Source organism: Taeniopygia guttata, chromosome 1A (assembly GCF_048771995.1).
Source record: "Taeniopygia guttata chromosome 1A, bTaeGut7.mat, whole genome shotgun sequence".
Lineage (NCBI taxonomy): Eukaryota > Metazoa > Chordata > Aves > Passeriformes > Estrildidae > Taeniopygia > Taeniopygia guttata.
Genome location: NC_133025.1, coordinates 61670683 through 61683694, shown reverse-complemented (window position 1 = coordinate 61683694; position 13012 = coordinate 61670683). Strand labels below are relative to the sequence as shown.

At 39.1% G+C, this 13012-nt stretch overlaps 1 protein-coding gene across 2 annotated transcripts in view; it reads right to left on the bottom strand.

Annotated features, from left to right (window-relative positions):
• The window catches only part of VWF (von Willebrand factor), a 116560-nt gene that overhangs the window by 32734 nt on the left and 70814 nt on the right, over positions 1 to 13012 (bottom strand). The window contains 5 exon segments of one of the 2 annotated variants that reach the window (NM_001256234.1): positions 584 to 804; positions 3658 to 3835; positions 7652 to 7683; positions 9939 to 10115; positions 11237 to 11380. In NM_001256234.1, coding sequence (NP_001243163.1) covers positions 584 to 804; positions 3658 to 3835; positions 7652 to 7683; positions 9939 to 10115; positions 11237 to 11380 — 752 coding nt within the window. 2 annotated transcript variants of the gene reach the window in all.

Below are 13012 nucleotides of genomic sequence, written 5' to 3'. Positions count from 1 at the left end.
TGTAGGTGTTTTGGTCCACTCCGTTTTGCTACATGAGTCAGAATAGATGGTTTTGGCAAATTGGCCAACTCCTGTATGTCTGAGCAGCCAGAGGCTGAAAAATGGGCTGAGTTTGAATATTCTCTACCTATGAAACAGAAGTAATGCATACTTAGCTGCTCCTTCTTCTAATGCTGAGGTCCAGTTGCACACAAGGTAAGAATCAACTCCCTAGACCTTCAGCTGGCCAGTCAGGCACAGCTCTGTGAGGGACAGAGCACTCTCCCATGGACCAAACAGCGTGAAGGACCAAAAGACAGGAATCAGAGTGCAGTATATCCTGTCTGTAATCCTGCCTTTTTGGCAGAACTGTCAGGGACACATTGCCAAATCCCATGTTCTTGACACTGGCACACCAGCACAACAGGGAGAACAAGAGGGGAAACGTGTCTGGCTCATTTTGTGAGCACTGATTGTACCATGAAATGGAGAAGAGATGTTAAAAATAGGCTGAAACTGGATCAAGAGATGAAATTTCTCCCCATAAGCTGAATTCTGCAGCATGAGCAGACAATGCACAGATGAATTCATGGTGTTTGCTTACTGCCATGTCCCTGAAGAGCTTCACTGCCACACCACGATGCTTCACTTCGATGGAGTCCATGCAGTTCATCCTCGGTGCTGCTTTGCAGGGCCCTTCATGGAGCAGGACTTCAACATCCTGGTGCAAGTCTTGAAATAAAGTGTAGGAGCAGTTGCCAGTCAGCTTAAAATTCAGACCATCAAAAGTGACAATATGTTGAGATGAACTTCCTATACAGACACCTGAAAATAAACAACAACAACAAAAAAAGAACATATAAAAACCTTTTAAATTTTACTGTTTCTTCACAACTGTTGTGGGCATGGGGAACCAACTAACTGGGAAAGAGAGGAAGGTAACGAATTGCAAATGCTGCAGCAAACATCGACAAGAAACTTTGGTAAATAGTTCATCACATGTGGAGGATATTTTGCAATATCTTTGTCTGGGAACAGTTAGTATTATAAAAGATTTGAATAAACTTGTAAAAAATCCCTTTCCCTAAAATTTATTCACATTCAATATGATTTAGTAATAGATTTTATGTAAAAATGAAACAGGGAAAATCCCTTTACTGTTTGGGGAAGACTGTAACACACTGTTCAACCTTTACATTGCATGATATTCTGTACAGTGTTACATTTGATTCCAAATAACACTTTTTCACCCTTATCAGATATGTCACAAGTTGATACTCAGGGACTTTGTTTTTCAGACAGGAAACAGGAAATCTGCAGAGAAATAATATGCACAGGATAAACCAATGGCCAGCTGACGGCTCACTGTCCTGGTCATTGGGTTATAAACACTTTCTTGTCTTCAAAACCTGGAAAACAAGGACCCCTGAAGAACCAAAACAACCTGATGCTTCTGGCTCATATGTTTTCAAATCTCTTGCTTAAAGGATAAAAAGGACAATATAATCAATGCCAGCAAAACATGTAAGGGGGGAAATTACCATTGTTAGCAATTCAGTACTTTACTTCTAGCTGAGAAATAATCTTTTTTCTATTCATTGACCTTCAAATTTAATTTCCCAGGAAAAACAACGAGGGCGGGAGGGGGGGAGGCCTTTGGAGCACTGGAGCATCTTCAGATATTTTACTGTAAATGTTAATAAAGTTCATATATAAATAACAACGAAACAAGTTAGCAATAAAACCACGTTTCTCAATCTTTACTTATTCATGAACATTTAAAAAAAGACTTAAGAATAATGGGAATCCTTTTAAATTTCTCATAGGTTTCTGTAGCACAAAATGCACTAATGTGATCCATTTCAAAGCAGTCTAAGAGCACACAACAGCCATGAATCACATTGCAAATCATGCTGCTATAAAATTGGTAACTAGTTCAGCAAGCAAGCACCTTTGCAGTGTAACTCCTGAATTATCCCCTGAACTCAGGTGACCTAAGAACACTTTTTCAAGGACTTCCTCTTTGCTGAAGCATTTGTCACATCATCCACACTGTCAAGCCATGGCTGGAAATTGTGTTTTAGCTCTCTAAATGAGTGAATCATGAGTCAATTGAGCAGCATTTTCATGGGTGCCTAACCAGCCTCTTTCCATAACAACAGAGGTGCTGCCTCACACTGAGCTCCTACTCAGCACCTCCTCTGCTATACCCATCTCTGCTTTTCTGATTGCTGAGAGTTTTCTTTCAAACAGCATCAGAATCAACCTTTCCAGCTGCTACAGATGTTGTTTTAGTTGGCACAGAATCACCATGGTTGCACTAAGCAGTCATTTAAAGAGGACTTGACCCATGGGGTTTTTTAATCAGCTTTGGTGCAGGGGGCAGGGAATTTTTGTTCCCTTCTTCTGCAACATGAAAACTACTTACTTTTCCCTCACAAGTTGGACAACATCAGGAAAAAAAAAATCTGGAGTATCATGGCTCATTAAATTGGTAAATTCATTAGCTCATCTTAACTCAAGTGACCTATAGGGCTTTTCCTGATAATCAGCTAACAGTATGAAAGCTTGTTTTCATTTACTCCTTTCAGAAAGTTTTTTTATGAAGGTATGTCTTGCACACCCTCATGTTGCTAGCTATATGTTTACGATCAAGAAATTTAATAAAGATACACTTCTTAAGGGTAGGTATTACTAAGACTATCTTTTAAACACCTTCACATGGATAGTCCTAAGTATTTTAGATATTTCTACTTTTTCAAAATCCTTGTAGCAAACCAGAAATGTTAGATTTAAAGTGTTAAGTGTTTAGATCATCAAATACACTTTTAGGAAATGCCAAAACAATGGGTGTAAAAATTTTTGTATGTCTAAGAGTTCAGGATTCAAAATCCAGCTATGAGCTTTGGTATTTTAAGCAGCGGCTGGAAGAAATTGTACTTAAATCAGCCAGCTCAGCAGAGGATATTTGAAATTGAAATTAGATGTTGTGAAGAGGATGTGTGTATATATATATATAGGGTTCTGATCTACTTCTAAGAAGTAAGCATATGAATTTAAATTTAAATCCACTTATGTTTTAATAAATGGATCACCAGCCTCAGGGCTGCATCCCTCTAACCCTGTAAATGTGAGTGGATGCACTTAATTCTTGTACCTGTTATCCCAGTCCAGGCACGAATCACACAGTGTTCAGCCTTTCTGCTCAAACACGCCATATGAGTTATCTGGAGGCAGGGAGAATTTCTTGTTGATGTCTTTGTACTATACCTGCTTGATTGAGGGCAGGCCAAACCCTTAACCCCCAAGACAGACCAAGAATTCACTGCTTGCTTACAGCTTGCTGAGATAAATTCCTGGTTTCTGCCATACATCTTCCTTCCCAGCTCACATAGCTTTTGAAATGGAGTGTGAGATTCCCTGATAACACTGTCCCTCCACTAATATAAAAAATCAGTGGCCCTGAACTTGCAGGTAGCATTAGGCATTCCAGCATCAGTTAGGCTCTTACACTCCTAATTATTTGTTCAAATATCTGTATAACAATTAAATGGCAATGCGCTCCAGCCTGGTCACTTTTGAAGTGTCCAGTGGCTGAGAAGCTCCACTCAGCATTACATTTGTGGTCAAACATTTCAGGTGATGGGGAGGGAGAGGTACCCACGGACAGATACTCACATGGGCACATCCATCGGCAGCCGCAAGTTTCCTCCACCTTAACAGCAGGAAGGCTGCTGTGACACACAGGCTTTGGCATCCTCTCACAGTTGATGTGGTGGCTCTCCAGAACTGTGTAATCTCCTGGGAAGCAGGTCACGGTGTGGCACTGGTCTGGTAATGTCCATTTATCACCAGGCTAGGGAGGGAAACACAGATATGCAACAATTGAAACCAAAAATGCAAAGTTTGGCTGGTGTCACGGAACTACAGCCAGAAAGTGAAGTGACCCTGGCAGCAGCGCTACTCATATTAGCCTTGCAAAAATAAATAATGGAATGCACTGTATAAAGGACTTCATGAGGATGAGAAAGTTTAAATTAGAAACACTAAGAAGCAGGCTGAAATTCCAAGCTAAAAATAACAGTCTACAATAGGAGACATTTTGTTCCAACCACCTCTAGTTAGAGCTTAGCCATCCTACAACATGAATGGAGAGCAGAGTAACAAAGAATTCCCCTCAGCCTTACTTTAAATTTCAAATCCTTTAGTTTTCATAAGCCACAGATGGTCAGAGCACAGCAGGAATTACTATTTGTTTCAAACTAGGAAAGCATGGAATATTGTAGTTATTTTATCAACAACTCTGAAACTTTAAAACAGCTCCTTTCTTCCCAAAGGGAAATTGTTCCTATACCACATTAGTGTAATTACATGGACACAGTGGATTGCTAGAGCTAAAGAATTACATTTTAAATACATACCTGTTTTCTAAAGGACAGTCTGAATTTTAAGGCACCAGGATTATGTACTAAAAAAATGACAGAGGAATAGATGTGCAGTGCCTCAAGATTCCTATCTGCAGAAAGCTAAGCTCTCTGGCCTCAATCCTGCAGAGCTCTAAAGTCCATAAGTAGGCTGAATGAGTTTTAAAACAGTGTTCACCCCTGAAGTGGGCATTCCCAGGAATACCCCCAAATGTGGGAAACAGCACTTCCCAGAGCTCTCTCCACACAGGTGAGTCCAGAAACACCAGTACAAGTAAATCGATGCTATCTGTGAGCTGGGTAACACTTCTTGATATTTACAAGCAGAAATGTGGGAAGAAAAGAGAATTGATACTCCCATCCTGTCCTTCACAGTTTAACCATAGAAGAGGAAAAAAAAAAAAAAAAGTGATAAAAATACCAGGTAACAACATCATTCACAGACAATTCTTGTAATTTTGAAAGTATTTCTCTGTAGCTCTGAGCTACAGGATGCCATCAAGTCCAAACAAGAGATGCCAGATTTGTAGCCACAAAAAATTACATATTAAATACAGGTTAATTTAATGGACTTGTTTTATATGTTTCAGGACTTTGAGAAGGCAACTGGAAGTTGCTTAATACTTTTTGTCAGGCTTTTGAGCCTAGAGAAGGTTGTGAAAAAGTAATAAGGGGAGCTTTAAGGACAGAAAAAGTATTTCTGTATGAAGAGATAGAATGCTTTTTAATTACAGTTGTCTCTCCTACAACTCTACTGAAAGTGGAAGCACCTGGAAGGGTACATAGACAGCTGTGCAAGTCTGGCTTCCATACATATTTAAGTGGTTTTATTCTCTCTTTAATAGGACATTTATTAGAAAACATCTAAGATCTGGACAAGAAAAGCAAAGCACAAAACATTAAAACAAAAAGAAAACAAAACAAAAAAAGTTGAGGGATAAAAAAATAATAAAAAAACCAAGAACTCTAGTGCAGAGAAAAACACAGGGACTCTAAAGACAAAGAGAGCCTAAATCCCAATTGATATGAAACTGCAGGAGCAAAAGCAGGACAGAAAGGAAAGCAAAATCTGGGTTTCTAAGCTGTGAAGGATAAGTCTGCCAAGACACTGCAGGAAGCCTCAGACTTCCTCTCTGAGGGAGCTCTGAACCTGCAGACCTGGATGTGCACACTCCGTCTTGCTGTGTATCTGCAGGAGAGGGACCCACGCACCTCAGCAGCTCCCTTGGCTGTTATCTCTCGGTTTTGATGAGGTTATTTTTTTGTTTGTCTCTTCTTTAAGCCAAGAGCTGAACAATACTAGAAAAGCCACAGTAATAGCTCAGGAACATGAGGTTTGCCACTTTAAATAGCCTAGAAATGCAAATTGCTTTACAGATCACTTCATGAGGAAATATCACTATTATAAGACAAAAAACTACACTTCTTTACCACCTTTATGCCTGCTTCTAAATTTGAAACAAGACTAACAATGAATATTAAATACATCAAAAGAAAAAACCAAAACAAACCTAATTTATCATAATTGTCCTGATATTCTGCCAACTGCCAAATTAAAACATTTAACCAGTGGTTCTTTACACAGTCTATGTTTGGCACTCCTGCTACCTACCCTTGCCACTGGACCTGGTGAGTATTAAACTTCCAAAGATTCAAAGAACAGCTTAACAAGCACACAGAGGACAAAACTATCAAGAATTAGCAAATACAAAAAGGTGCCACTTGCAGCTCAGGGTGTCCCTGAGTAACAAATATTTCATGGCTAGGATAGTTCAGGGAAATTTTTATACATATTTATTAACATTGCTTCCCTGGATCCTATTTTTGGCCACACAGTAGAGGGGACTGGGTGGATTTTTGGCCTGACCCAGCACATTTGATCTGCTACTAGCAATGACCTTAATCAAGACTGTTACTTCTACAGTCACTTCCAGGGTAGGGGTAATAGCAAAACAAAACACAAAAAAGTAACAAATCATAATATTCCTGACACTGATAGGATTTAGGCTGAGATTTTTGATCCTGAGAACTCAGATTTCCTTGCAAACTGCAGATCAGTTCCCACAATCTCCAGGTGCATGTCAGACATCCCAGTTGGGGACCTGAGCCTACTGCAAGAATTCTCTGAGCAACGGCTGAAAGATTATGAAGCCGATATAAAAACCTGTGTTTTCTGAATCAGGGAAGGAAGAGCCTTGATTCTTTCTTCTTGTGGATTTGTAGGCTGTGCTGGAACAGGAGAACAGAACAGTGGCACCTTAGAGCCAGTGAGGCACAGCAGAGGATGCTGCACCACAGAGGCAGGAACTTCCACGGTGTCCTGGAGGCTCCATGGGATGCTCCAGAAGGACCAGCTGATTGTGGCCAACTATGTAAAGTAGCTTTGATATATTTCCTGTCTTCAGGTAATTCATATTCACTTATTAGCCACACCCTATCTTCACAGTCATGTCTTTACAAGGGAAAAACCAAAAGAATATTTTTTATGTACTGTAAATTCAAGATGAATCCTTCAAGTAGAACTCATAACTGATCCCTACTAGAAAACATGGCACAAGCTTATGCTAATAAATTCATGTAGTACCATATACTCTGAAAAACCTTGGCATTTCACCTGAGATGAAGAATCTGAACCATTTACAACATCTGGAACAACAATTTTTTAGAGTGGGATCACTTTTGAGAGATCAGACAAGTTTACTAACACTTCTGAGCATTTTCTCAGGATTAATGAGAACTTCTGCACAAACAAACTCCAAGAAACTTTATTTCCTTGCTAAAGAGATGATTTTTCCCTAGAGACATAACTATCACACAATAATTCTCTTCCTGTAAAATTGCCATAGGGACAAGGTATTTGTAATTTCAGCAGAAGGACAGTGCCTGGACAATGAGGTTGCCCCTGCACGTGCACCTTCATTTGGCCATGTGTAGTTGTCCCAGAAGTCCTCTTACCAAGAGATGGAAATGCATTTTTTGTTGTCAGGGAAGACAAACATTGTCAGAACTTTTGGTTCTGCACTGACTTCAATAACATTCAACACTCTGCAAGATGAGGTAATGTTAGAGGAAGCCTCCTGTGTGTGCAAAGTTATCCCACCAGTTCAAAATCCAACATTTTCTTCTTCCAAAATCATGCTTGATATTGTCCCATGTTATTTGTTTTAGGTTAACTGTGAAGATATTCATGTTCTTGCACAAACTTTGCAACTTAAAAGCCAGATGGCCAAAGCAGGCAATGCACTTACTCTCTTTTTGTTTCCATCCTCATCTATGCATTCTCTCACTGGGTCTGAAAGAGAAGCAGACATCTTTTAGTCATCCCATTCCCTTATCAAGCCTTTTAAGTGATGGTCACCAAAATATGGATTGCTTACTTAAAAGCTTGATTTAAGCTGTGAGAAGTTTGGGGGGTTTTGTGCTAGAGTATGTGAATCCCTACCTGAAGGCATTTGTCCAAAGAGCACAAGAATAAGTCACAAAAGGCATAAACAATGACTGTGGCCCAAAATACTCCATGAGCAATAACGGGGCTGTAATTGTACAGCACTTCTTGCACAGCCACAGCTCTGCCTAGATGGTGCTTAAAGGATGAGCATGGCTTTGGCTCTGAGGCACAGTCCAGCCTTACCTCAGAATCTTGTAATCCACTGAGACCATTCCTGGGAATTAGCAGGTAATGACAATTTCCACAGCCACATTTATTAAATACAGGGACATCAATACAGCATAACTACACAAATAGCTGCAATAACAACACCCAAATTCAGTTTCCTTACATTTAGTCATGACTGTGACGAGTGGTTTTTTTCACAGAATCAGTTAAACAGTCACAGGGTACCCACTGAATTGCAGCTTCTATGTTTGTGTGCTTTCACTACACACCTAAAGATATTTTGGAAGCAATTTCATTTTTGTACTATGATATGACAAAGTCTCTAGGATATTAAGACACTAACTAGCAAATTCTTTGTAGAATACTAGGCTATCCTATCCTATATACACTCTCTGCTCTGTCTTTTCCAGGATAAGTAATGTATTTTTAAATCATTTAGGAACTCTTTAAAACCTTTTTTTAATGGTATTATTTTTGGTACACTTCCATATAAAAGGCAAGACTCCCTCTGCATGAGAAATCCAACTGTATGAGTCTAGAGGGGAAAATTATGCTTTACAGATTGTCTAAAATTTATATAAAACAAAACAAACAGAAAAAAAATCCAAATAAAAAAGAAATTCCCACCAAAAAAATTAGTTTGTCACCCCCTGGCAAAGTCTTCACCATCAGCAAAAGAGAGACCTAAATTCCTCATATTTTAGATGTTGAATATGTTTATAGTTCAGGGCTTTTTGAGCTGTTGGAAAAGCTTTCATAAAAAATACAAAGCTTTCACCTCTAGTACTGATAGGTTACAGCACAGATTGCAATAAGAAAATAATTACTGGTTCCAAATTCCTGCTCACCATCCTAAATCTTTGATCAATGTAATTTACAGCAAGAAAAATCACATATTTTACAGTGTGAAGAGAGGAAATGCATCTTTAAAAGCTTATTTTAAAAGAAAGAAAATGGCAGCTGTTTAAATCTAGAAAATGGCAGCTGTTTAAATCCAGAAAATGGCACCTGTTTGATGCTCTTGAGAGATTTTAAAACACCAGAAGTGATCCCAGTGGAGGCTGATCGGATATCTCCAAGCTGGACTGTGAACACTCTGCAACTTCCTCACCCTCAGAGGTCCTTGGCTCCACAAAAAAAAAGTCCATTTATTCTAGTGGAGATGTAACTAAGCCCTCATAATGCTGGCAAAAACCTCTGTAATGACTAACACCACGAGGCACTGGCTTGTGGTGAGAATGTGTGGATGTTATTGGGGCAGGAATAACAACAACGAGATGAGGGATAAATATCTATATCCAGACCAAGGAGGCAAAGAAGTAAAGTCCCGATCAGAGTCAAAGCAAGGTTCCTTAGAGGAGTGTTGCCATCTACAAATAAATGAATGCTTGTTTAAAGCATTTTACACTTTTTTTTCTCAGTATCTGTTTCCCTGGGTAAGCAAATTCTTTATTATTTTTCTTTTTGCCTTCTATTTTGGCTGAATTTTCTGTAGACATACACGTAACAATGTCTGAAAAACACATAACTTGAAATCTTTGCTCACAACATTTCTGAAACATGTCCTATTCATTCATTACAGCTTCGACTTCTCTGGTGTCCTTCAGTTATCAACTAGTCCTGAGTATTGATTATCAAGATTTTTATCAAGACTGATTTTTATTAAGATGGTAGCTTGAAAGTTCAGGCCTGAACAGTTCTAAAAACCTTGCTGGAATTGGGCTAACTGGAATAGCAGCTAGATACATATTTAAAGGGCTCAAATTTGGTTTCACACCTAAGTCATGAAGGTCAGCATTTGTGATGCTTGTCAGTGGAACACTCACAACAGAGCATCTGATTGCCTTTTAATATCAAGAAAAACCATCCTGGTTTTGCATTTCAGTTCTTGTGTTATGCTCCAGACACAAGGTCACAACTTTCAGACTTACCCATGCACACTTTTTTGATAAATTCATTGTTCAATGTGATCATAGTGGATAAATCTTCAAAATTCTGGAGCTTCATGATTCTGTTAGCAGCAGATGGCCCAGCCAAAGTCCTCAGCTGCCCTTCATCATATTTGTTCCCAACACCAATTGGAAACAGGGATACTCCTAGGAAAAGAGAAGGAAGGGTTTGAAACAGGCAAGCCACAGGAGAAAATCATTGTTTATGGACATGGAGTGTTCATCCCTGGAAGTATTTAAAGGATGTGGCACTTGGCAGTGCTGGGTTAATGGTTGGACATGATAATCTTAAAGGTTTTTTCCAACCTAAAGATGATATAATTTTTATTTTTTCATTTGCTTCTAAAAAAAAATAGACCTGGGAAAAGTTTTTCTCCAGCACTTAATATTCATGTGTTACTTGCATCATTCCCCCTACACTGGCTAAAGGCAACTAAAGGCTGAAATGGTGCTGCTCTAATCACATTCTTAGCTAAGATGAGCTCTATTAGTCCCAAGCATAATAAGATCATTCATGGGCAACAAAACACAGCTGCAGACTTAATGACATCTTCACTCTTTTTAAATTAAAAAAAAATAATTTCAATATGCTGTCTTCTTTCTTCAGTTTCACAGAAATTGGATTATTTTCAAACCATTTAATTAAAAATAACAGTTGATAGTTGTCATACAGTCCATGCCTTATTCAGTAAGTCCCAGAGCAACCTTCAAATGAAGTCAAAGTTCCTCAGCTGAACACCTGAGGAACCTGAGGTACTGAAAGAACAGCCAGAAAACTTGAATAATCATCAGGCAGCATATTGATAGCAAAAGTATATTCATGTAGACATCAGTGAAGAATCTGGTCAAAACCTCTAATTATTATTATTATCATTATTATCTTTATGATTATGATTATTATTTTTACTTATCATTATTATTAGTGTAAACCTTTCACTGTACTGCAACAGTACTGAATTTATTATATTAGACCATATTTCTGTTATCCCCATCTACCCACAGGATCTCAGAAAATGACATGCTACTAATTTGTGAGTCCTGGGGAAGCTGTCAGCCTTAACTGCAGATTGATTATGAATTTCCCAGTACCTCAAAGGCATCTTCAAAGGGCATGGTTTTGTTCAGGTCTGTTCCTTACCACAATATGCACAGTAACTCCAGAACTTACATGAAGACACCAGTGTCTTAATTTTCCATCTTTTGTTCTAGCTCATTACTTAAAAAGTAACAATTCTACTTATAACTAGTGACAGTGAAATGAGGTTTACTGTTCACTCTTGCAGAAAGGGCAGCAGCCTCCACAGCATCTTGGGAGCTCCCCGACACGATGACGATCGCGACCTTTGATGCGTTGGGTCTGCCCCCGTGGGATTCTGACATTGCATTCTGGACCACAAAATCAATGGCATTTCCTAGGAAGAAATGAAGAGAGAAATGAGAGATATAATAGAAAAGTCACAGGAGGCTATAAAACTAAATTTTATATTGCTTTAGTGTGTTCCACTATTAGGTAATGAAAAATATTTATTCTTAAAGGACTCTTAATGTCTGATTTATTGCAGCTACATGAAAGATCTCAGCTATTAAAAATCTTGCAGTATTTATTAAGACATCCAAATACAGGAGGACCATCCTTAACTCCATCTGTAGACCACCTCAGTTTCTGCAGTGACAGGAATTTTTTTCCCTTTCCTTAGCCACGATAACAGTCACGCTCCTCACTTAGGTAGTTACCTTTCCCAGAAGTATTGCTACCCCTAAAGGATAGAAAGCATTGTGGGGTTTATATTCCTGCTTCCAACTGCCGAGCAACACTGACATCCAGTGGCGAGCTGATCCACGGTTTGGCACCATTCTGAGCTGTTCACTCAGGCTGTTCTGACTCCTATAAAAGACCCAGTGCTTCCCAAATTTCATTGATTTTCCCTACACATGTGAAAAGCCTATCTTGCCCCCACACTGCCAGCAACCTGTCTGAAATTTAAACTATGTGTAATCCATAATACAAATGGATGATCCTTATTAAAAAAACAACAAAAACAACAACAAAAAAAAAACTACATCAAACCCCACAAAACTTGCAAAGAAATCCTACCTGAGCTACCAAATCACCAACTGGCTTAAAAGGGAACCTGCTGCTCATTCATTTAACATCTGTGAACACTCAGGCAAATTTGTTGATAATTTTGACCTCAGCAAGAGAGCACTTTGTTAGTACTCACATTTAGACATGTATTTGCACAAATATTTACACTGGGAATCATGATATGCAGATTTCTTAAAAGCTCCTTTGGGCTTGGAAGTTATCAGGTCAGGAAGCAGAAATGAAACCAGGTGACTGATGTGACATTCAGAGCAAACAGTGACTGGTGAACAATAAACACTTGAAAGAGTATTTTGTCTGAGTAATCTGGAATAACTGTGGAGCAAAAATAGGTTTGCCTGAGGAATTCACTGTACAATTTATAATAACAAATGCATTTGTAAAACCCTGGAAGTCAGCAGCACAGCCCCAGTACACCTTAGGACACCTGAATACTTTGTACTTGATGTCTTCTTAACCATGTCACCCACACCTTTTCAGTGATAAAAGCAAAAACCCTTTTGCCAAGCTGCTGCAAGCATGGACAAACTTTATGAATCTCACTCAGCACAATGATTATGGATAAGGCTTGGAGAGCTGGGATTGTTCACCTTGGAGAAGGCTCCATGAAGACTACACTGCAGTCTTACAGTATTTAAAGGGAACTTATAAAAAAGAATGAGAGCAATTTATTATAGTGGTAGGTAGGGATAGGACAAGGGGAAGAGTTTTAAATTGAAAGAGAAGTGATTCAGATTTTATGTGATTAAGAACTTTTTTACTCAGAGGATCCTGAGGCACCAGTGGAACAGGCTGCCCTGGGAAGTTGCGGCTGCCCCATCCCTGGCAGTGCCCAAGGCCAGGCTGGATGGGGCTCTGAGCAGCCTGGGATAGTGGAAGGTGTACCTGGCCGTGGTAGGGAGTTAGAATGAGACAATCTTTGAGCTCTCTTCCAACCCAA